The sequence below is a fragment of the Carettochelys insculpta genome, chromosome 8, assembly GCF_033958435.1.
Source record: "Carettochelys insculpta isolate YL-2023 chromosome 8, ASM3395843v1, whole genome shotgun sequence".
Classification (NCBI taxonomy): domain Eukaryota; kingdom Metazoa; phylum Chordata; order Testudines; family Carettochelyidae; genus Carettochelys; species Carettochelys insculpta.
This window is the reverse complement of record NC_134144.1, coordinates 59799595-59821986: the sequence shown is the minus strand read 5'-3', so window position 1 is coordinate 59821986 and position 22392 is coordinate 59799595. Positions and strand designations below refer to the sequence as shown.

General features: G+C 43.6%; 1 protein-coding gene across 2 annotated transcripts in view; it reads left to right on the top strand.

The window, feature by feature from the left end:
- GPR39 (G protein-coupled receptor 39) overlaps window positions 1-22392 on the top strand; it is a 127625-nt gene that overhangs the window by 12720 nt on the left and 92513 nt on the right. Inside the window, exon 2 of one of the 2 annotated variants that reach the window (XM_075001753.1) lies at window positions 4453-4546. The exons of the other annotated variant lie outside the window; for it this stretch is intronic. Within the exon in view, the coding sequence (XP_074857854.1) occupies window positions 4453-4514 (62 nt within the window). The 3' untranslated portion in view covers window positions 4515-4546. Of the gene's footprint in view, window positions 1-4452; window positions 4547-22392 lie in introns of those variants that run through there. 2 annotated transcript variants of the gene reach the window in all.

The window sequence follows — 22392 nt, the reverse complement described above, 5'->3', positions numbered from 1 at the left end:
GATGTGGATCTGGTCAGGGTGGTGTGCGCCTCAGTGTTGCAGCCTGGTTATAAGACCATACAGGCAACTGTGGGGAGCTGCTATGGACCCTCCACATGGTGCATGGGTCCTAAACAGCCCCTGGCATTTATTTTTGCCATACACCCCCCAAAGGCCCTGCCCAGGGGACCATAGTTTTCCCCCCCAGCTGCTGCACAACTCTTACCATGGCCAGGGTGCACCAGCTCTTAGGCACATGCCCTCTGGATGGAGTCGGGGTTGGGAAGAACTGTGTGGGTAGTTAAGTGTCAACAGGTATTGTGAATCCTCCATCTCTACCTGCCCTGGGGAGCTAATACAGGAGTTCAGCTAGGGGGCTGCTTTTGCCACACAGATGAGCCTGAGTGGTGATGGTTGGAACATATAGAAATGTAACTTGTTTGGTATGTGGCAGGGGTCATGGGGCAGCTCATAAAGTGTTTCATGCTACTGCATACAGCTTTGTTTTGGGGTATATTTAATTTTTAATTACTTGGATGTATATATTCTGGGTCATCTTTCCTTTTATAACTAACAAGTGCACATTGTGTGTGGGAGTAAGAATATTGCTGAATTTTGTGTATGTCTCAAATATTAAAGCTCTTTGCTTTTAAAGGTTTATATGGACAAAGTAAATGAGTGGTTTTAAAAATAAAAAACAGGTGAGGTGGAAGTGTCAAACTTGAGGCCAGTGGTGATCATCTAAAACCCCACTCTGGAGAAAGCAGAAAAGTTGGCCCATAGATTTCATGTTCAGAAATAATGCTAAGCCTTTTGGCTACGTCTACGCTAGAGGGTTTTTCTTAACACCACAGGTGTTTCAGCGACAAAATCCACAGAGCGTCCACACTAAAAATCAGTGGAAAAGATTGTTTTGAAATGTCTCCTGACTAGTTCTGCAACTGCGTTAGCTACCCAGTAAAACTGCAGGTCCAGGGATTAATTTGTTACAAGAGAAAATAAGCATTCACTTGATAGTTGTTGCATATGCTAATATCTGCCTTTGGGAAGTCAAGGAGTTACATAGGATCAAGTTGAAAGCTCCAAATTACTAATAAATTCTCCAATATTAAAGCTCTTCCATTAAAATTCACAGAGTTGCAATTATTGTTTAAAGATAATGGTCTTAACATCAGCTAGGAAACAAAAGATTTCATTTTGTGAAATGTGGTATAACCGGAATCTGAAACAATAGAGGAATAGATAATGCATTTAATTTTCACAGGTGAAGACTTTAATAAATCATTTGTGAACTTGCCACAAATGAGTCTTATCTCTGAAAGTGGGAAAGGTATGTGAGCAATCTGTACATGACTTGGTGCCCGGCTCAGAGGGAGACAGCCAGAAAACACTGCTAGAGGGGAATACTAATGCCTCAGATTCTCCTATGTGTCCATAGGAAGGGAATGGTATTCTAAAATTGTAGAGGCTGTCTTATTTAACCTGAGTGCATCAGGTTTTTACTGGAGCCAGTCTCTCTCTCTTTTATTTTTAACCCTCTTCAGCTCCATATCTCCATATCGCCCTTCAGTTACCCGCTCATTGAAAGAAGCCATTGAAAGCCTTTGTTATTTCCCTGTTCTCAGGAACAAGGTTCCCTCTAATCTTTTCCATCCATGTGTGGAATAAATTTTTAAGGGTTCTGAGGGATGTGCAAATGTGCACCACCAGTAGAAACAAAAACCTAGCTACGGGTGCTCTGCTGATCAGATGGCCAGCATCTGAATTTCTCCTGAGTGGCAGAATAAATGTCCAGCCGCTCAGGATCTGTATTTGCCTGGGAGAGAGATCAGGGATTGGAAGACTTCCATCTACCTGCAATGCTTGAGCATGACTAAGATTCAGAGATGGATGTTGCATGGGCTCTTTCCCTCCTCCTTTAACAGACAGAACACACTGCAGGAACACGTGTGGGTCCCAGCCCAGCATGCACATTGGCCTCTGAGATGGAGAAGAGGGTAAGGGGACAATCGTCTTATTCCCCACTGTGAAGCTGGGAGGTGGGAAGAGTAAGAGGCTGAGCCAGGGCTAAGGGTACATTTAGTGCTGCTGGCACTCTGAGGGGCTTTTGCTGTGATGTAGGCCAGAATATTAAAGGAATCTGTCTGGTCCAGTTGAGAGCACCACCATCAGGAGGAAGCTACAGCAGGATGGGGAGATGTGGGCATGGCCTAGAGCTGTTTGTTTCTGCTGGAGAAAGGGGCAGCTTAATACAGGTGTCCTCAATGTGTGTGTTGATGTAGTATCTGGCATAACTGCTGCGTCCTTTTGTGAGTCATCTGGAGGGCAATTAGTGACAGTTCAGATACAAATGGAGTACAGGTGAAAGGAAGGGAGGAGGAAGAATTCCTTAGAAATTCATAGATTCTAAGGCCAGAAGGGTGGTTGTGATGGTGTGTTCTGCCTCCCCTAGAATGCAGGTGACTTTCTCTACAAAACAGTAAACCCCTGCATTATGCGATTTTTTTTTTTGACATATGCATTAATCATATTAATGTGAATGTCAAGATCCCGGATTTCAGTCACTTGTTTTCCCCAGCTGGGGTTGGGGGGGCATGGTTTCCTCCAGCTGGGGAAAGCCGGGGGACACTGCTGCTGGGAGGAGGGGAAGCCCCCCAGCCCCAGGGAGCTGGGCACAGTAGCACTTGGTCAACGTCCTGGTTCCTGAGTGGGGAGCTGGGAAGCTGATCAGACGCCGCTGTGCCTTGCTTCTGGGGCCTCCGAGGAGGAGGGAGGGAGGCTGGGGGAAGCCCCTCAGCTGCAGGGAGCCAGGGGCAGCCGTGTCTGGTCAGTTTTCCGGCCCCTGCAAACAAGCAGCCTGGAAAGAACCCAGGAGCTTCTGTGTCTGGCTCCAGGCTTCCAGGGGCTTGGAGGAAGAGAGAGGGGTCCCCCTCCCCCAACTTACATGAAATTTGAGATACATGGGGTTTGTGAGGAACAGAACTCGTGTAACTGGGGGTTTTACTGTAATTCACAGAACCTGCCTTTTTAGAACCAGAAGGGCAGCCGTGTTAGTCTGTATCTGCAAAAACAATGAGAAGTCCTATGGCACCTTACAGACTAACAGGTATTTTGGAGCATAAACTTTCGTGAGCAAAGACCTAGTTTGTGCGTTGCATCTGACAAAGTGGGTCTTTGCCCACAAAAGTTTATGCTCCAAAATATCTGTTAGTCTAAAAGGTGCCACAGAACTTCTGGTTGTTTTTAATTTTTAGAACATCATCTGTATTTTTGTGAGTACTATTCATGTATGTACAGAGAAATAGTTTTCCTACCACCAAATTTTGAGCTGACACTACTACTTTGAGATTACAGAGGAGGTATGTGAATGATAAATCTAGCTTTCAAGGCTAAATATTTGTGGGGTTATATCATTTTTAATACTCTGAACTTCTCACTTGAAATAATTTTAAGCACTCTATTGAGGTATAATTATTTTTTCATGCAAAATGTAATAAACCCTTAAACACTTTGGCCTCCTTTAGACTCTAATCTACCATTCTTGTTTCCTGGGTACTACTTTGCTTTCCCCAGGGTAGGAAAAGCAGTCTAATTATGCTAACAGTAAAACCTTCTATCACTTGAGGCCAATTAAAAGTGACGGTGTCTTGAACAGTTGGTAAACTGCTTGCTGTACAACAGGGAAAAAATTACCCTTGATTCTGCTTATTTCAGCTTTAAATTATAGTACGGAGAGCCTTAAAATCCCCAAAACTATAAGCCAGCTAATCTCTAGCAAGTACACTCTGTGCGTGCGTGCGTGCGCCACTGAATAGAACCGGTCCCAAAACTGACTCCTGTGCAACCCAACTAGTTATGCCCTTCCAGCATGAGTGTGAGCCATTAATAATTACTCCCTTATCCAGCCAGTGGAATCATTCCATGTTCTTCGTCAAACTCTGAACCAAAGACATTGGATGGGTAGGCACAGGGGTCAATATTTTCAGAAATGAAAAGCGAGTTGGCACTTTACAATGATTAAGGCTACAATTTGGGCATGGAGGTCGCAGATGTCACAAAATCCATGATTTCGGCCCATGATAGTGGGAGCTGCAGAGTCCTGCCACTTCCAGTGGTGCCAGTGGGTAGCAGGGGTCCCCAAGCTCCAAGGCTGTCTGGGTGACAGAGGTTCCTAGCCGCTCCCTGCTACCATGAGTGGCAAGGGCTCCCAGAGCTCCCAACTGTCCCTTACAAGTGTCCATTGGCTTTTCATTTTGTCATGGCTACTTCTAGCGAAAGTCTGGACCAGGTCAGGGACTTCTGTGAATTGACTATGACTTTTACTGAAAATACCTATGACACAGTCTTAGCCTTAGCAATTAGTATTACTTGTTTGTAATTTGCAATAGGTTGATTTAAAAGGCATGTTTTTCCAGGAGTAATGCTTCCTTGTTTAAAGTTGGATTTTTTTGTCTTTACTCTTTCTCCCCTCAGAAACTGAAACTAGAAGAAATTTGGACCAGAAACAAATAAAAGTATGTTTGCTTTCACCATAAAGCCATGACACTTTTGAAGGAAATAATAGAGAAAACTAGCTTTCCTGAAACAAAACACATTTTTGAGGCTGCTCTTGTGACACTTAGTACCTGATTGGGACTACTTTTGAAGGGCCCAGCTTCCAGAAAATGTTGCTCTAAAAATTGGATTCTGAAAAAGTTAAAGTTTGGGCATGCAAGAATTGAGGTGCTCAGGCACCAGGCCGAGTAGAATGTCAGAATCTATACTCAGTACAATGGGAGCACCAAAGATTATTAGTTACAACTGCAAACTCTTAGATTGTTAAAACAGTGAAAATGTTTATAAAACTCTTTCTTTGCCTCTTCTGTGAATGCGTCCAATTGAAAACCTAAGTTACATGTTCCAATTTCTTACACCAAGACCATTTTTATCTGACACTGGTCAGAAGTTTTACAAATCTACAGAAGATCAGGGGTTGAAGGCACACAGAAAAATTAGAGGGAACAATTTTCCAGGCCATGTATAGAATGAATGTTGCTTCATACACCATTGTGGAGCTGATGTGTGGAGGGGGTGAGGTGCGGGTGGGTGACAGCTTCTGTGGGCTCCTGGCAAGGTGGAAGGGGAGATGAGGCTGGCTTCAGGATGGAGTTGGGGCATTGGTGGAAAGGGAGGGGCCAGGAGCAGCCAGACTGTGGTGCTGCCCCTCCCCCCCCAACCCTCCGAGTTGCAAGGAGCATTCAGTGTGGCGCTCTGGTGGCGATTTAAAGGGCCAGCGGTTCTGTATGCCGCTGCTACAGCAGCAGTGATGGTGGGAGCACCAGGCTCATTTGAATCACTGGGCTCCAGAGCAATTGCCACTATTTGCTCCCTCCCGCCACTTGTGGGCCTGCATGGGGCTGAGGGGTTTGGAATGTGTGGGGGGTGGGGGTCAGAGCTGGGGCGGAAGGTTGGGATGCTGATTCCAGCTGGGTGCAGGCTCTGAGTTGGGGTTTGGGATGAGGGGGTTCAGGGTGCAGTAGGGGGCTCATGGAAGTGAGGCTCTGACATGTGGCCAGAGATAAGGGTTTGGGGTGTAGGTTGCCTGAAGGTTTGAGTGTGGGGGAGAGGACTCCTCTGAGCCCTCTCCCCTTTGCATCTGATCCAGGGATGGGCTAAGAGTGGGGGAGAGGTGCTTTTCCTCTGTGGCAGCCCCGGAGCTGGACAGGAGAGGTCCATCTCCTTGCTGTGCCACAGCTCTGAAGCAGGTGAAGTGCACAGCTCCGATGGCCTCAGGCGCACACACCTTAGTGCAGGGGTCAGAAACCTGTGGCACGTGAGTCAGTTTTCATTGGCACTCAAGGTGAGAGCTCAGCCTTGTCCCCCTTCCACGTGTAGCTGGGGGCTTGCTCAAAGCCATGCCGCTGGTGGATTAACAAAAGACCAGCTAATGCTACCAACCACCGTCTAAACGGTGAAGTTCTGCATCTTTATTTATGAATGAAGCTGTTGTAATTAGGACTATTACGGGCTTTAAAAAGTGTCATTGGCACTCAGACCATACATAAGTCAAAAGGTCACATTTCAGCGCGCTGCCTTGGAAAGGTTGCTGATCCCTGGACTAGCAGGAGCGCAGCTCAGATGCCGGTATAATGGGTATAGTATGAAAACTTGCACGTCTTCTCTAGGAAAGGTTGGAACATATCACTCTTCAGTTATAGACTTGTGATTTATTTATGGCTTGTCCAGCAATGAGGTTGTTTCTTCTGACTGGGGAGGGAGTGTGCATTGTGGGGTGTCTTTGTATTAGCAGAAACAGGAGAATAATAAGATGAACTTTTATGTCCTCTGTTGAGCACTATGTGACTGCACGAACCCGCGGGGCGGGGCCAGGGAAGGTGCAGCAGACTCGTTCTGGCTGGAAAACAGCTCAAGTGTTCAGATGTCAGAATAGGACCCCCTTGAGATCTACTTCCACCTCAAATACACACATGCTTCCCTGCCTGTCATCCCCTTCCTGTACAAGTAGCTTTGTGTCCTGAGAAGAGCAGGAAAGCTTCGCTATCAGGCTGAGGGTATGCCAAGTTTGATGTGCTGCAATCTCTGTTTTCTCTTTGATGTGTACACTCCACTTGTCTTGTTTGCATCCCCTGTCCAAGATCCACCTTGAAGCATTCATTCATTTCTTTTTTACTTTCCAAGTGACGCAGTCCAGTCTGTGCTTTGGGTGAGCTAATCCAGTTCTGAGTCTCTTTGTGCCCAGTGTCTGTTGCATAAAAGCCTGTGTTGTGAATTCTTTCTTTCACCTTATTGGACTGAAGTGAAGTTTTAAAATGACTGGACGTTTGTTTACTGACAGACAGGGGACGTCCTCTAGAATGTCACAGTGGGAACAATGTGCTATAAAACCAGATCATAACCTTTTGTTACCCTTCGGTCAAAGCACATTTCAGGTTTGGCAGTAAGGAAGTGTTTGGGCCTTCTTGGCCTGGTGTAGAACAGTCTCATTTTTTAAATTTTATACAGTGGAGAGATTTGAGCTTTGCATAATTCAGACATGAAATCCTCTAACAAGCACTGAAGACCTGATTTAATTAACTCAAGTCTCTGCCATTCCCAGTCGCAGGCAGATGGCACATACCTTAACTGAAAGTACACTTAGATTCACTTCTTTCTTTAATCAAACAACAATATCTTACCCTAGGGAACCGGAAATTGACTTATCTTTTCCTCAGACTGAGTAGCACAGACACCTTTTGGGTTAAATGTAAGGTCAGCTCTTTTTTTTGTATTACAATTAGAGGGCTGGGAGGGGAGGGAAAATAATGAATTCTGTGACAACCCTTTGAAACTTGCACAGCGTCTGTGTTTGCAAACAGCAGAATCTATATTCGCCGTGTCCGATACGGAGTCCGCTCACTACATGTGGTGAACTGGAGACAGGCTTGTAGCAAATGAAGCTCTTAGAGCCTCTGCTGCAGTGCCACCCACTGGAGTGTGGTGCTGGGGCCAGATCCTGAGCCCCTGCAGCGAGGCCCCCTCTGGAGCACAGGGCTGGGGCCTGAGCCCCTGCTGCGAGGTCCCCAGAGCATGGGGGCCAGGGCGGGAGCCCGAGCCTCTGCTGTGGGGCCTTGCTGGAGTGCCAGGCCAGGGCTGGATCCCCTGCAATGTATCCCCCACCTGTAATGGGGGATGCAGGGAAGGGGTGAGGAAGCCTAGGCAAGGTTTTGGAGGGTGCGGAAGTCAGGGCATGGGAGTGCAGGGGGCCATGCTGCCCAGCCTTCCAAGGCCCAGGGGACCGCTCTGGCTGGCTGCCCAAGCATTGGAGCTGGCTGGGAACCACAGCTGTCTAGCCCTTTGAGCACCAGGATTGGAGCCTGGATGTGCTGTGGCCACACAGCACAAGGTGCTGGTAAACATCCAGAGCCCCACCCACTCTCTATTATAAGTGCGCTGGACCAGGACACGCTGACTTTCTTTCACCTTTTGGGGAGGAGGGAGATTCGTGCATATAAAAGCCATTGGAGTCGCAAGTATTTACCAGGGCTATATGTGCAAATTAAGCAAGCATGTCTGCAAAGAGCTTTTTGGGTACTATCTACCTACTAACAGAGCTACACAATTTACTTCTCAAATTGTGGCAAAAGCGAATGTGGTATGTGAATATTGGTACTACTCTTACTATGACTTTCATACACAAATCTGGTCTCCACTTTGAAAATTCTGATATTTGCCTATGGCGAACCAGAGAAAAACAGGTATGCATTCTGTAGTAACGACGAGCTTACATGCTAAACAGTAAAGCTCTGCAGCTTTATTTATATATTAGTGAAGCTGTTGTAAGAAGGACTCTTAGTGACTTTTCAAAGAATCACCAGCACTTGAGCCATACATAGAGTTCAGTTTTTGGCGCTCGGCCTCACAAAGGATGCTGACACCTGGGCTGGGGGTGCCTGGCTCTGCGGGAGGGCCAGGGCATTTATTTTGAGCAGGGCTGTGGAGGGCAAATGTGACGAACACGGAAAGATGAGAACCACAAGTGTGGTGATCTCTGAATTCCTATTGAACACCACTGATCATAGAATTATAGAACAATAGAGCTGGAAAAGACCTAAAAAATCCATCGAGTCTGGCCCCCCTGCTCTAAGCAGGACCAAACCCATCAGATCAGCCCAGCCAGGGCTTTGTCGAGGCGAGACTTAAACACCTCCGGGGATGGAGACTCCGCTACTTCCCTGGGTAGACCATTTCAATGCTTCACCACCCTCCTAGTGAAAAAGTTTTTCCTAATGTTCAACCTGGACCTTTCCAACTACAACTTGAGACCATTGTTCCGTGTTCTGCCATCTGTGACCACTGTGAACAGCCTCTCTCCAGCCTCTTTGCAACCTCCCTTCAGTAAATTGAACGTGGTTATCAAGTACCCCCTCAGTCTTCTCTGACCCAGAGCCTCAGCGGGGTGCTGCCCAGTTGCAGACTGAAGACACTGGAGCTATGCCCACTCTCATTGAGATTCTGTCCTAGGTATTTTTTTTTTTTTTTTTTTTTTTTTAATCCTCCCTTTGCAAATATGGAGCACTGTAACTTGTAACATGTTCTTCAGTGCAAACTGTCTCCATGGTAGTCATTTCAGACTTCCTTGAACTGTTTTCTCAATGGTGCATCCTTGAGGGACAGGCAGGAAAGGGAGTTACTGGGCTAGATTCTCAAGCATGAGTACAGCCACTTTGTATCACTCAAGTAAAGAAAAGGTGCAGTAGTTCACCTTCCACTCACTACCACCAAACTTCCACAGAGCAGGGGTCCTCTCTGCTTACGCGTCCGTGCCGCTGCCCTTCTGGTCTGCAGTAGTGTTAGGACATGGTAGAGCTCTACCATCCCAGTCCTAAGGTCCACTGAGGTCCCTGAGGTAAGATCCACTGAGGTCCCTATGTCAGATTGACAAGTTAAAAGTTTCTTGTGGCAGTGGACCTGGATCTCAGAACTGGAGAAACACCACTAAGTGCCTGGTGTTCTCCTTTCCTGCAACGACCAGAGCTCTGGTTCTGGGGTAAATGTTCCCAGCTTTCTCCCCATTGTCAGACTGACATTTAAAAAAAAGAAAAATTCCCACACACCATCTGTGTATCAGAGCATTAGATGTCATTCACTCCCCTTCAAATATCAGCTTTCTTTTCTATTTTCTTACATCAGGTTAACCCGATGACATGATCCCTTACCTGTTCCTAATTCTTAGAATCATTTTCCAGAGCCTTATCGAAACCAGAGCACTCTACTACATTCTGATGGAGAGCTGACTTTCTATTTTTTAATATCTATATATTTTTGAGAACTGAGTCTCAATGCATATTTCACTTTTCTTTCTCCCTCCATTTAGAGTAGAACACAAAAGCATTCTTGGTGGGGGTGTCTTTCTTCAGATCACTAATGAATTTAAGACGTGCTCTCGGCCTCTATTTCCCACCTGCTTCCTCTCCTAAAGAAACTTTTGTTAGCAATATAATCGCAGAGAAATCTCATTAAAAGCTCCAGGATACCTGGAATGTATGTATTTGTCCTCTGGAAATGAAGGTTCCTCTATTGTTATGTGTATGTGTGTATGTATGTATGTATCTATCTGTACATATACATGACTTTTAAAAAAATACACATTCATTGCTTGGCATTTCTCCTGTACCTTTTAAGTGTCTTGGTTCCTGGAGTGCAAAGACAGCACAATATACTTGCCTTACTATTCCTGTTTCAGTATCCATTGTTGGCTACCTCTTACTAGCCTGCTCAAAAAAGACTTCTAGTTCAAGAATACGGCTCTCAATTGCTGTCAGTGAAGCAGCCTTTATAATCAACTTACTCAATTAAGGTTAAACCCTTTACTTCCCCTTCTCTCCCTTGAGTCACCTGTTCCCTGTAGGTCATCATGTTTAGCTGTACTTCAGAGCCTGGTCTGAAAAGGCATTATAAAAGATTTTATACCTCTGCTTTGCTGTGGGTAAGAGGAGGTGGTTCTGAGTGTGGGAGAACACGGTTTGTGGAACTATAGAGATGGACCCACTGACCCGAATGCCCATTTTTGGACAGGAAGCGAAACAGTAGCTGTCTCATATTCTGTACCTTGAAGGATCTTTCTTCTGAGATTGTCTGGTTAGGATGTAGAATTTCTGTTGCTTTAGGAACTGCGTCTGCTCGTGTAGCAGCACAGAGCCCTACAAAAAGGCAACATTTAATTTTCCTCTTGAGTTCCACTTCATTTAGCCAAAAGTGTCACAGTTCTGGGTAACAGCACTTGTATTTTCCCCTGTCTGATCCAGCAAGGCACCTGCTCCAGGCTTCTTCTAGCCATTGAACTTTCTTGCATGTTGACACACATCCCTCCATCCTAACTGGGTTTTTTCAGGCTGCCCAACTCCCTATCTGCACTCTGAAGTCACCGCAAAATCAAGCCACCTGCTCTGCATTTCAACTTAGGGCTCTAAAGAGTGTAAGTGACCACACTTATAGAGAGCTGTGTGATAACTTACAAGCAAGTACAGTTAATTTTAAGGACAAAATATCACAGAGAAAATGAATGTTGAACACTGAAAAGAACCTGTAAGTCCACTAATAAGCTTATCCAAGATCATTTCTTCTCCATACTTGGTAAAGCCTCTGGTTGGTGTCAGTCTTTCCAACTCTTCCCTTAGGATTGGGTCTCTCCTTTTGAAAGAATATCTTCTCTCTTTCTTGATCAGAACGACGACCCTCAGTCAGTTTTAACTCAAGCTAGAAAATTGATTTGTTGGTCTCTGTAGAAGCCAGCTTGAATTAATATGTGTGAGCCTCTTTCCAGGTGGTTGCACTTTCCAAAGGTTTTACAAACTGAGTGAGTTAGTCTAATTGTTCCACATCCCTCCCATGCACTCTTGATTAGTCCTCAGAAAGCTGTTGGGCTAATTCTCCCACAGAATTAAATAAACTTAATTCAAAAATGTTTGTCCAGGGTATTGCTGGAAATTGTCCTTTCTGTTACAAGGAGCCCAACATGTCTTCATGTACCTAGAAATTTTGTTTGAAATCCTCAAGCAAGTTCAGCAAAGGTGACTCGGCTCTGACTTTAAAGGCTCACTTGTAGCAATGGCAACTTCATTCAATAAAAGTATTAAGAATTAAAATGGTCCGGAGAGTATATCAAGAGGCAAAGATGGTGCTTGTAGTGGTAATCTTATTATAATGCCCACTGGAAAGTGGAATTAGTTCTTCAGTGCATTTGAACTGCAATTAAACTGTAATGACTCTGAAGCCATCCTGGGTCAGAAATCATTAAAAATGGTGACTTAGATGTGATACGCTCTGTATCCTTTTATCCATTCCTGAGAAATCCAGTCTCCCTGAGGTGCAACTGTTCTTTAGTAACTACTTGGCTTGGTTTTCTTGTTTTTAATTAAGTACCTTCTGATCACTTTTTTTGTTCAGTCTGTCTGATGAAAATTTAAAAAAAAGACAGGAAGGGAAAGAAGACTTTTTTGTTTTCAAGTAAAATTTTATGGTTTTTGATCTGAAGACTGATGTTCTGAAGGAATACTTGAAACAATAATCTCATGATAACCTCTGTGGTATTTTAAAATAGAAGAGTTCCCTAGTTATGAATATAAATGTATTACATTCACTTCCATTTTTTGAGGTTACTAGAGCTGATTAACGTTAGGTGCCACAAATTTATTTAAAGAAGTTGAATAATTGTTCTGATTCCTATCCAAAGTATATGTAACTTATGTCTTATTCTCTGATTTTTAAATGACCTTGAAATCACATTGAGTCCATTGTTTTGTATCTGTCAGAGTTTTACAAGAAGTAGTTTTATTACAGAAGCAGACAGTCAAAAATGAGTAACACTGTGGAAATTAAAGAATTGTGGTGAATTATTTGGCTTCAAGATAAGATTTTAGAATTATAGTTTTTAATGTTCTTGAATGAATCAGGGGTCTACAGTTTTGCTTAACATAAATGGAATTCTATATTCCTGATATATTAAAAAAAAAAAAACCCTGATAGTTTCATCACAACACAACAATGGCTCTTCCATTAGAACATTTTAAATCTGTTAACTTGCTACATTTTGACTTCAGTGAGACTACTTGTGCATTAACTAACTTCTTGCTTTTAGAGTATCATCGCCCTTAGTTTTTAAATGTTGGAAATCAAGACTAATTTTTTGTGTCAATTTCTTTTTTCATGGTCATTTGGGGTGTTTTTAGTGCTCCAAAATTAATACGTTGTAAACAGTTAGGACCTGCTTAAAGAAATCCACTGGATTTGAAATATCTTTCTCCCCAGCGATGTAACCATGTGTTAGCAGTTGATTGAAAGGTGGCATCTTGTGGGGACGATCAGAAGGTTTGTTTGTTTTTTTTATTTTGTCTTCCACCACAGCTGTGTTTCCAACTTATGCTACTATCGGAGTTTGTGGCCCTTCCTGAACATACGTTTATATAACAGTGGGTGTTTAGCAGCAGATGTTGATCTGAATTGTCCTATGTGGCACCATGAATAGTGCCTGCCTGGCTTCTTACAAGTTAAAATGTTGGCCCATTATCAGGTCTGGGAGAATCTATATAGAATTCTCTGTCAAACATATCCACAATTTTACACATAGATGTTCATGGTTTGAGATGGCCTTATTAATGGTTAAAACATTAAAGCGTTACTCGGTGTAGTTGCTTTATACATTTGAAATGCTTTAATTCCCTTTGCCTATTGTTGCCTCACCAGGCCATGTGAAATTGATGTAATATTGTTGTTAAAAATTCTTAAATACGTAACAATTTAGATGTAAGAAGACAGTTTTATGTTCACTCCCAATTGCATAGGAAAATATTTAAGGACAAGATAAGTGATATGCCTCTAGCTGATATAAATGAAACAATCAGCATGACTTGAAGCAGACCAGAGAATTCCTGTCTTGTGGCTGTCCTTCTATTGGATCACCTCCATAACTTTTATTTAATGTTTTGAGTTCTGTGTGCATAGTAATGAGAGAACATGTGCTACTTTAAAACAAATTGGGTGAAATCAAAAAGCTTCAAGGCAATTTAACTTATGGCTGGGAAAGAAGTTATGTATCTGATGAACTTTTCTGGCAAAGTTACTTTTCACAGTCACCACACCTATAAAGACACTTAAAATCTCCTGTGCTCTGAAAGTCCCAAGATGATTCATGACTCAAAACTTGATTCTGAGAAGCACTTATTGGATGGCTATATTAATAGAAAAAACATCCTGGAACCGATGGCTATTTCTTCTTTAGTTATCCTAACTTTTAATGACAGTCTGACAGTTACTACTCCTTACTTTCTAATTGCACAAAACTGAACAGCCCTGCCCTGCCCCGCCCCACCCCTTCTCCAAGGCCCTGTCACCCTTCCACTCAATCTCTCTCCCTCACTGGCTTTCCACCATTCTCACTCAGAACAAAGAGAAGTCCTGTGGCACCTTATAGACTAACAGATACTTTGGAGCATAAGCTTTTGTGAGTAAAGACCCACTTTGTCAGATGCATGGCGGGGGAGGGTTTCAGTGGAGTATTTAAAGGGGGGGGGTACCAGTAAAAGGGAGGGCCAGCGCTAACAAGGTCTATTCAGTCAGGGTGGAAATGGCCCATTATCAGTAGCATACATAAAGAGAGAGGAGAAAACAGGTCAGATCAGTCAGGGGGGCGGCGGGATGTGGCCCGTTGTCAGATTCTAACATGGAGGTGTGAACATCCAGAGCAGAGAAGCTGCTTTTGTAATGGGCTAACCACTCCATTTCTCTGTTTAATCCTTGGCCGATAGAGTCAAATTTGCGAATGAATTGCAGCTCAGAGATTTCTCTTCCCATTTTATTTCTGAACTTGTTTTGTTGTAGGACTGCTACTTTTAAATCTGTTACTGAGTGTCCAGGGAGACTGAAGTGTTCTCCTACAGGTTTTTTTTATGTTACCGTTTCTGATGTCTGATTTTTGTCCATTTAGTCTTTTACATAGAGACTGTCCAGTTTGGCCAGTGTAAATTGCAGCGGGGCATTGCTGGCACATATTATATTAGTAGATGTGCAGGTGAAAGAGCCGTTGATGGTATGGTTGATGTAAGGTCCTGTGATGATATTGCTGGTGTAGATATGTGAGCAGAGTTGGCAGCGAAGTTTGTTTCAGGGATTGGTTCCAGGTTTAGAGTTACTGTGTTGTGATCTATAGTTGCTGGTGAGAATTTGTTTAAGGTTGGCAGGCTGTCTGTAGGTGAGGACAGGCCTGCCTCCCAAGGTCTGTGAGAGAGTGAAGGATCATTGTCCAGGATGGGTTGCAGATCACTGATGATGCATTTGAGAGGCTTTAGCTGGGGGCTGTATGAGCATAAGAACGGCCGTATTGGGTCAGACCAAAGGTCCATCTAGCCCAGTATCCTGTCTGCCAACAGTAGCCAATGCCTGGTGCCCGAGAGGAGGTGAACCGAAGACAATGATCAAGCAATTTGTCTCCTGCCATCCATCTCCCGTGTTCGACAAAAGGCTAGGCACCAGACCTTACCCCTTGCTAATCGCCATCTATGGACTGAACCTCCAAATATTTATCAAGCTCTTTTTTAAACTCTGTTAGAGTCCTGGCCTTCACACCGTCCTCTGGTAAGGAGTTCCACAGGTTGACTGTGCGCTGTGTGAAGAAAAACTTTCTTTTATTAGTTTTGAACCTGCAAAACTAATATGTGATGGTCAGTGGTGTTCTCTTGTTTTCCTTGCGAGGCCTGTCTTGTAGCAGGTGGCTTTTGGGTACCCGTCTGGCTCTGAACCTAAACCTGGAAGCAATCCCTGAAGCAAACCTCGCTGCCAGCTCTGCTCACATATCTACACCAGTGATATCATCACAGGACCTAACATCAACCATACCATCAGGGGCTCCTTTACCTGCACATCTACTAATATAATATATGCCATCATGTGCCAGCAATGCCCCACTGCAATTTACATTGGCCAAATTGGACAGTCTCTAAGTAAAAGAATAAATGGACAAAAATCAGACATCATAAATGGTAACATACAAAAACCTGTAGGAGAACACTTCAGTCTCCCTGGACACTCAGCAACAGATTTAAAAGTAGCAGTCCTACAACAAAACAAGTTCAGAAATAAAATGGGGAGAGAAATCTCTGAGCTGCAATTCATTTGCAAATTTGACTCTATCGGCCAAGGATTTAACAGAGAAATGGAGTGGTTAGCCCATTACAAAAGCAGCTTCTCTGCTCTGGATGTTCACACCTCCACGGTAAATCTGACATCGGGCCACACCCCCCCCCTCCCCCGACTGGTCTGACTTGTTTTCTCCTCTCTTTATGTATGCTACTGATGATGGGCCATTTCCACCCTGACTGAATAGACCTTGTTAGCGCTGGCACTCTGCCTCTTTAAATACTCCTCTGAAACCCGCCCCCCCACTCATGCATCTCACAGAGCAGGTCTTTGCTCACGAAAGCTTATGCTCCAAAATATCTGTTAGTCTATAAGGTGCCACAGGACTCTTGTTGATTCTTGAAGGTACAGACTAACATGGCTATCTCTCTGATACGCTCTCATTCACTCACTTATTTTGTCCTGGCTGGAGCAGGGGGTTGGGTGAGGGAGGGGTCAGAGCTTTGGCTGTGAGTGTGCTTTGATCTAGTCCTGTTTCAAAGAGGGTAAGAGACAGTCCCAGCACTAAAGGATTTACAATGTAAATCAAAAAGACAAGCAAAAATGGGATGGGAATAATTATTATCGTTTTCCACATGGGGAAACAAATCTTCTTTTAGCTATTGCATATTAAAACCAAAAGTCTTTAAAATGGGGGCTGTCAAGCGATTTAACAAAAATAATTGCAGGGCTGCCCCAGCTGGGGTGTTGCAACTGTAGGGCTGCCAGTGGGGCTCAGTGCCCTGGCTGGCTCCCAGCCGTGGGGCTACCCCTGGCCAGGGTCTGTGCCTCAGTTGTTTGGAATGGTGGGGACTGCAACCTGGCCACAGGGGACCACGGCACCCCTGTGTCTGTGAGCAGCGGAGCATGGAGCCCTGCTAGCAGCCCCAGCTGTCAATTAAGGTGTGCTAAGGCCTGCAATTAATGCATGAGTTTTTCTAAACACATTAATTCTGCCCTGTGTTAATCACAGGCGTTAACGTGGGTTAATTGACAGCCCTATTGAAAATAAATGTGACTGTGTAAGAAATGTGCTTGTTCTCTGAAGAATAGTGGGTTAACTTTGTCTGAGAACGACATAACATTTTACCAAACAGATTATAGCATTGTGTATCTCCTTTTAAATGCATATTTCAAAACTTTTTCTTTTTAAATGATTTTTAATTTTCTTTAGAATTTCATCAATCCCTGTTTCCTACCAAGAGCTCCTTTCAGCTGTTAATTTTTTTTTTTCAGATTTCAGCAAAGATTAGTGGATGAAAATAAAGTGCATTCAACTGGTACATTCCTCCTCCCTCCTCCTCTTCAACAAAGCCAAAATGTTGCTTTCAGACTCGAATTGTCAGACACACATTATGTTAATGGAAACTGAAGTGGATATTTAAATGTGGAGTAGTTGCTGCTCCGAGGGAAATGTACTTCTTGCTACTTGTAAAATAAACTAGGATCAGACTGTGGAAAGCTGGTTAACTTAAATTTGATGGGAATGTGACTTAGACGGCTTTTCAGTTTTTATTTTCCCCTTGACAGCATTTAAATATTGTAACTCCCTAGTTTATCTTTTGAAACCTGGTTGAATTCTCTTTTTATTTAGTTTTTTCAGTTGCTCTTCGATTAGAATTCTGTGTTGTGTTCCTCTGTCTCTCTCTCCCTCCAACCTTCTCCCTTTGTCCACTGCTTCATTTAAACACAGGCAATTTTTTGTCTTGGGAGACGGTTGCTACTGGTAGTCTAACTGGTCTGCTTTGATGCAATGTTTTCTTTTGTCCTTCTTGTGTAGCTGTAGCTCCAGACAGGCTGAATAAAATATCCCTGTGGGGAAGAGGGGTGCATAGTTCTTTGCTTGTTTGATTTATTTTAGTGGATTGGAACAAGAGCCTATATCTGGTTTCTTTGTAGCCCTGAGCATTCAGACACTGAGCTGTTGCATCAGTGCTTGCACTTACTTCATGCATTCTAGATGGCAAGTTTCTGGTGATATGTATGGCGGAAGTTTAAAATTTCTAATCAATCTGCAATATCATGGGCAAAAGAATTATATGCAGTGTGGAAAGAGAGCACAATGAAACTGTACAAATCAGACATGCTTAGTCAACAAGAATAATCCTCCATCTGAGTGACAGAAGTGTCATTTTTAATGCCTGCTGAACACACAAACAAGCCAACATGTTGGACATTTTCAAAACCAATAGTTAATGCTGATAATGGGATACAATTTTGCAGACTCTTCCGAGTCACTTGTCTCAAAATAGATTTTCATTGCTTGCATCAGAGGAAATTGTATGAATGAGGAAGTGAAGTTGTGCGCTCTCGAAATAAATTACTCAACCCTTTCAGTCTTTGCAGCCTGCAGTCCTCTGATTTACGTCTGGCTTGAGAGAGCGTGTTCCATCCAGCTCCAAGTTTCAGGACTGCTCCGGTTCAGGGGACTCTGATTTGGATCCATCTGTGATAAATAAGGCAAAAATTTCCAAAAGTCTTACTATGCCTGGCAGTTAATTTCAAAGGCAGGCAGAGGATACTTACTTGTAGGGGTTTTTAAAGTAAATTGTTCTTCGCCTTGCATGTCCTTCAGACCTTCCTTAGTCCAGAGGGAACTATGAGCTTCCTCATTGTTTTACCTTTTGAAGACCACAACAGTGATGGTGCTCTTTCATAACATATTTAAATCCATAAGCCCAAACTGCTTGTGTGTGTGTGTGTGTGTGTTTGTTTGTGTGTTTGTGTGTTTTGTTCTTGTAGTCCCTTGTACCTTAGCCATAAGGGGCTCGGTCAGGGAGGACAAGCTTCTCATAGGCCAGCAGAAAGTGTATTGTCAGGAGGCATCTGAATAGCATGAATAAGAATCGGCTCATGTTATCTACTGCTTTACTTAGGAGATTGGCCTAGTGAGAGAACTTTAAGCTCCCCAGCTCCAGCAAGCTACTGTTGTGGTTGAACATGAGTGTCAAAATAATAAGTAAAGCCAGAAAGAAATTCAGAGAACAATGAGGTAGACACCTGTGCAGGAAGTTGCACTTTCAGAATTAGATTGTGACTGGGGTGGTTTTTAGATATTTACTGGCTTCACTGCAGCACACCCAGATTATGTAATAGGGCTTAAACTCTGCTTAACTTCCTGTCTGGTGGTCCATCTAAGTTTCTTTTCCAGACAGCTAGTTCTGCTTTCTCATTTTATTTTTTCTCCCACGCTTCAGATTAAATCCATGCAGCTTTTTACCTAGATTAACATTTTCAGAAAAATACCCTTCAACTAGCTTCCTAAGTACATGGACTGGTAAGTGTGTGTTTTCAAAAGTACCGAGTAACCAGGTACTCCTGGGCATTGTGAGGACCTCACATTTTTAAAAAACTTCAGCTTCAGTTTGCGTGCAGTTCCATAGCGTAATTATAGTGACTTTGCTGAACAGGGTTGATTCCTTGTGCAAGTTGAACCTCTTTAGTGCTGCACTCTCTTATCTGGCAACGTCTGTAATCTCGCATAGTTTTAGTTAACTAGAAGATCACTTATTATGGGTGTGGTCAAGTTTCCCATGATCCCATAAAGTTCGTTTACAACCACCAGTCCTGGCTCTCAGTGTTCTGTGCTGTTGTTTAGCTCTACAGTAGACCCCCCAAGTTACGTGGGGGTTGCATTCCTTGCAGCCCCCACATAACTCAAATTTCACGCAAGTCGAGGGAGACAGGAACCTGCTTCCTGGCTCCCCGGTGCTGGTGGGACCCAGGAAACTGACCAGTCGTGTGCTGCTCAGTTTCCCGGCTCCTGCAAGTAGAGGGGAGCTGGGAAACAAGCGTCAGCCTGGTGGCCGGCGGGAGTCAGGTGCAGCTTCTCTCTGCTTCCCCCAGCTGGGGGAAGCTGGTAAAAACTGCGTCACCGCCTCTGTCTGCCCATCCAGCTCCCCCAACAGCTGTCTGCCTGCTGGGCTCCCCCATCTGGGGGAGCTGGGTGGGCAGACAGAGGCAGCCGCGTGGTTTCTCATGGCTTCGAGAAAAGGCGCCGCAGCAGCTCTTTCCTTGCTGGGCTCCTGGAGCCCGCTGGGCAGTGCAGCTTCTCCCCTGCTTCCCCCAGCTGGGGGCCTGGAGCGCTTTTGGTTTGCACTTAACTCACGTTAATGTGAGTTAAGTGCAAATTGAAATCATGCATACCGGGAGATTACTGTAATTTACCTGCAAATGCCTTCTAAGAGCCCAATAAACAGTGGCACTGTTTGTAATGCAACTAGACAACATTGACCTCCCACTGTCCAGCAAATTCTCTATTTTGGCACCAGTCAGGTCCTGGTGATGCCAGACCAGAGAGGCTCAACCTGCATCTCTCAAAATGCTTGCTATAGTTGTGGCAAAGCTGTAACCTACTTTGGGCAGCTGAAAGAATTTTTCTCTGTCTATGCTTTTCCCCTCCAGCCTGAAATCTACAGGGTTTTTGTTTTGTTTTGTTTTTTGTTTTTTTCCGATTGCAATGACAGCCCATAAACAATGGGTCGTACTCCATGATCAGGGCTCCTATGTCCTACCAAAATATAAATTAATAATAATAAAAAAAAAAACTTGTAAGTTTTAAAAATTACAAGCTCCATGACTGATGGTGTGCAGATAGCTTACTTGGTCATTCCTTCAGAAGCATTAGTTTTTCAAAGCAACAACAGTGCAGTTATCATTAAAACAACACCTACTTTGAGGTACATTTCAAAATTACTATAAAAATGTTTTTTGACGTTTTATGGTAGGTTTTAAAAGAAAAATTTGTGTGAGCATCTATCCATGCTGCAGCACAGATTGATTTATATGCTTGAGTAATAGAGATCTATAGGTAAATGCATTAAAAAGCGAAGCCACTTCTATAAAGCAGCATTTCTCATGGAAAATATGCTTAGTTAATGATCGCTATCAAGTCGACTATCTTAGTACATTAGGTCTGAGTTCATTTTATTGCTCCATTGAAAGGAGGACATGTTATTTAAGAGGTTCTTTCATTTTGGAGCAAACTTGGAGAGACAGCATTTAAACCTAAAGCAATTTACTGGGCTAGTCACTTTCTATATTCCCTTTGCTAATAAGGCATGGAGAAGACCTACTGAATCATGCAGGGCATCTCCCTTCCGAGGCAAGGTTATTCTCTCTGACATGTTGTCTAGTTGGGTTTCATGGGCCTCATCCTGGAATGAAATCAATGGGAAAAGAGGATGCTTGACATTCATAAGCACCAAAATGAGAGCTGGGAAGCTCAGCTCTAGAGCTTGCTTGAAAAATAACTGTTTCTTGTTGAGATGAAAAAAATCTTTTTTTTTTTTTTTTGTTAAAACTAAAAAATGTTGAATATTTCCCCCTTTCTCTTCTTTGTGTGTCTGGGTTTTTTTTTTGTTTTTTTTTTCCAATTTTTGGACATGAAGGCTGCGTCTTTATTAGCAAGTTCTTTCAAAAGATTTTTTGAAAGATCCCGCAGAGCATCTATACACAAATTTTTCTTTAGAAAGTAAATCAAAGGACTGTGACACTCCTTTTGAAAGTGCATTTCCACCCCTGTTTCAGGAAGAGCACCACCCCCTTTTGAAAGCTGCTTTTGAAAGAAAACACGTGTAGATGCTCTGCAGGGCCCGTCTTTCAAAGGAGCAGTCCTCATGGCACCTGATTTTGGCCTGTTCTTTCGAAAGAGTGGGGGCTGTGTGGACATTCTCTTTCGAAAGAGCAGATCACTCTTTTCTGTGTGTGGATGCACTCTTTTGAAAGAAGTGTTTTAGAAGAGATCTTCCGGATAGGCTTCTTTTGAAAGATCTCTGTAATGTAGACGTAGCCAAAAAGGGAAGTGAGGAGCGGATAAACAAACTGAAAGTGGTATTTTTCATTTGTGCTTTCGACTTTATCTCAAAAATTGAAGAGTTCAAAAATGTGCTGTGCTCCCCCAAATCGCTTTCCAAGCAAAACATTTGGGAATGAAGAGTGAACTTCTATGCTCAGCACTTGGCAAGATCAAGCCTGAGATGGTGGGACTTCTGCTCCCACTGGTCAGTTTCACAACCTCATGCTCATGCTCACCTTCACTGCAGATGTAACTCCACCAATCAACCTCAAAAAGTAGGATATATTGGAAAACCAGAACTCTGCGTAATTTCAAGGTCTTGAAATGCCACCTTTGGTTCCACATCAGAATGAAAACTAGAACTTTTTGAAATGCTTTTGCAGGTGAGACATCCAGCCAGCCCAGAATAGCTGCTTAGTGTAGAGAACCTGTTTGCTGCCTGGTTCTTGTTTCTCCACATCCCAGCTGAGTGAACAATCATGAAAACAAGTGGGATGTTACATGGATTGTTTCCATCTATCTGTATCCTGCTATAAAGCTTTTACGTTGCACATACTCTTGTAACGAAAAAAAACATTGATTGAAAAGACCTGTCAGCAAGTATGTCTGCAACTCTCCAGGCAACACAAAGAGTCAGGAAATGTTTTTGAATAGATCTTGTATTGGGCATATTAATACAGAACTCTGGGCAGTAATTCATGTAAATTAAAATACAGAAAGATATTTCCTGCATGGCGCAGAAGTGGCGCGCAGGCTTGTGGGGTGGGGAGGGAATTAATTTGGAAAGGAGCCTGGGATTGAACTGTGGAGGGGTTTTGGGTGTGGGCGTGAGAAGTATGGAATAGTTTTTTGGTTTTGGTGGGGGGCGTGCCAATTATTAGGGAGTACCCCCTGCAGACCTTAGCTGACCCCTAGTCATTTTCATTGTCAGCCAGATCAGACCCTTTCCCCATGTATCCCTGCGCCCA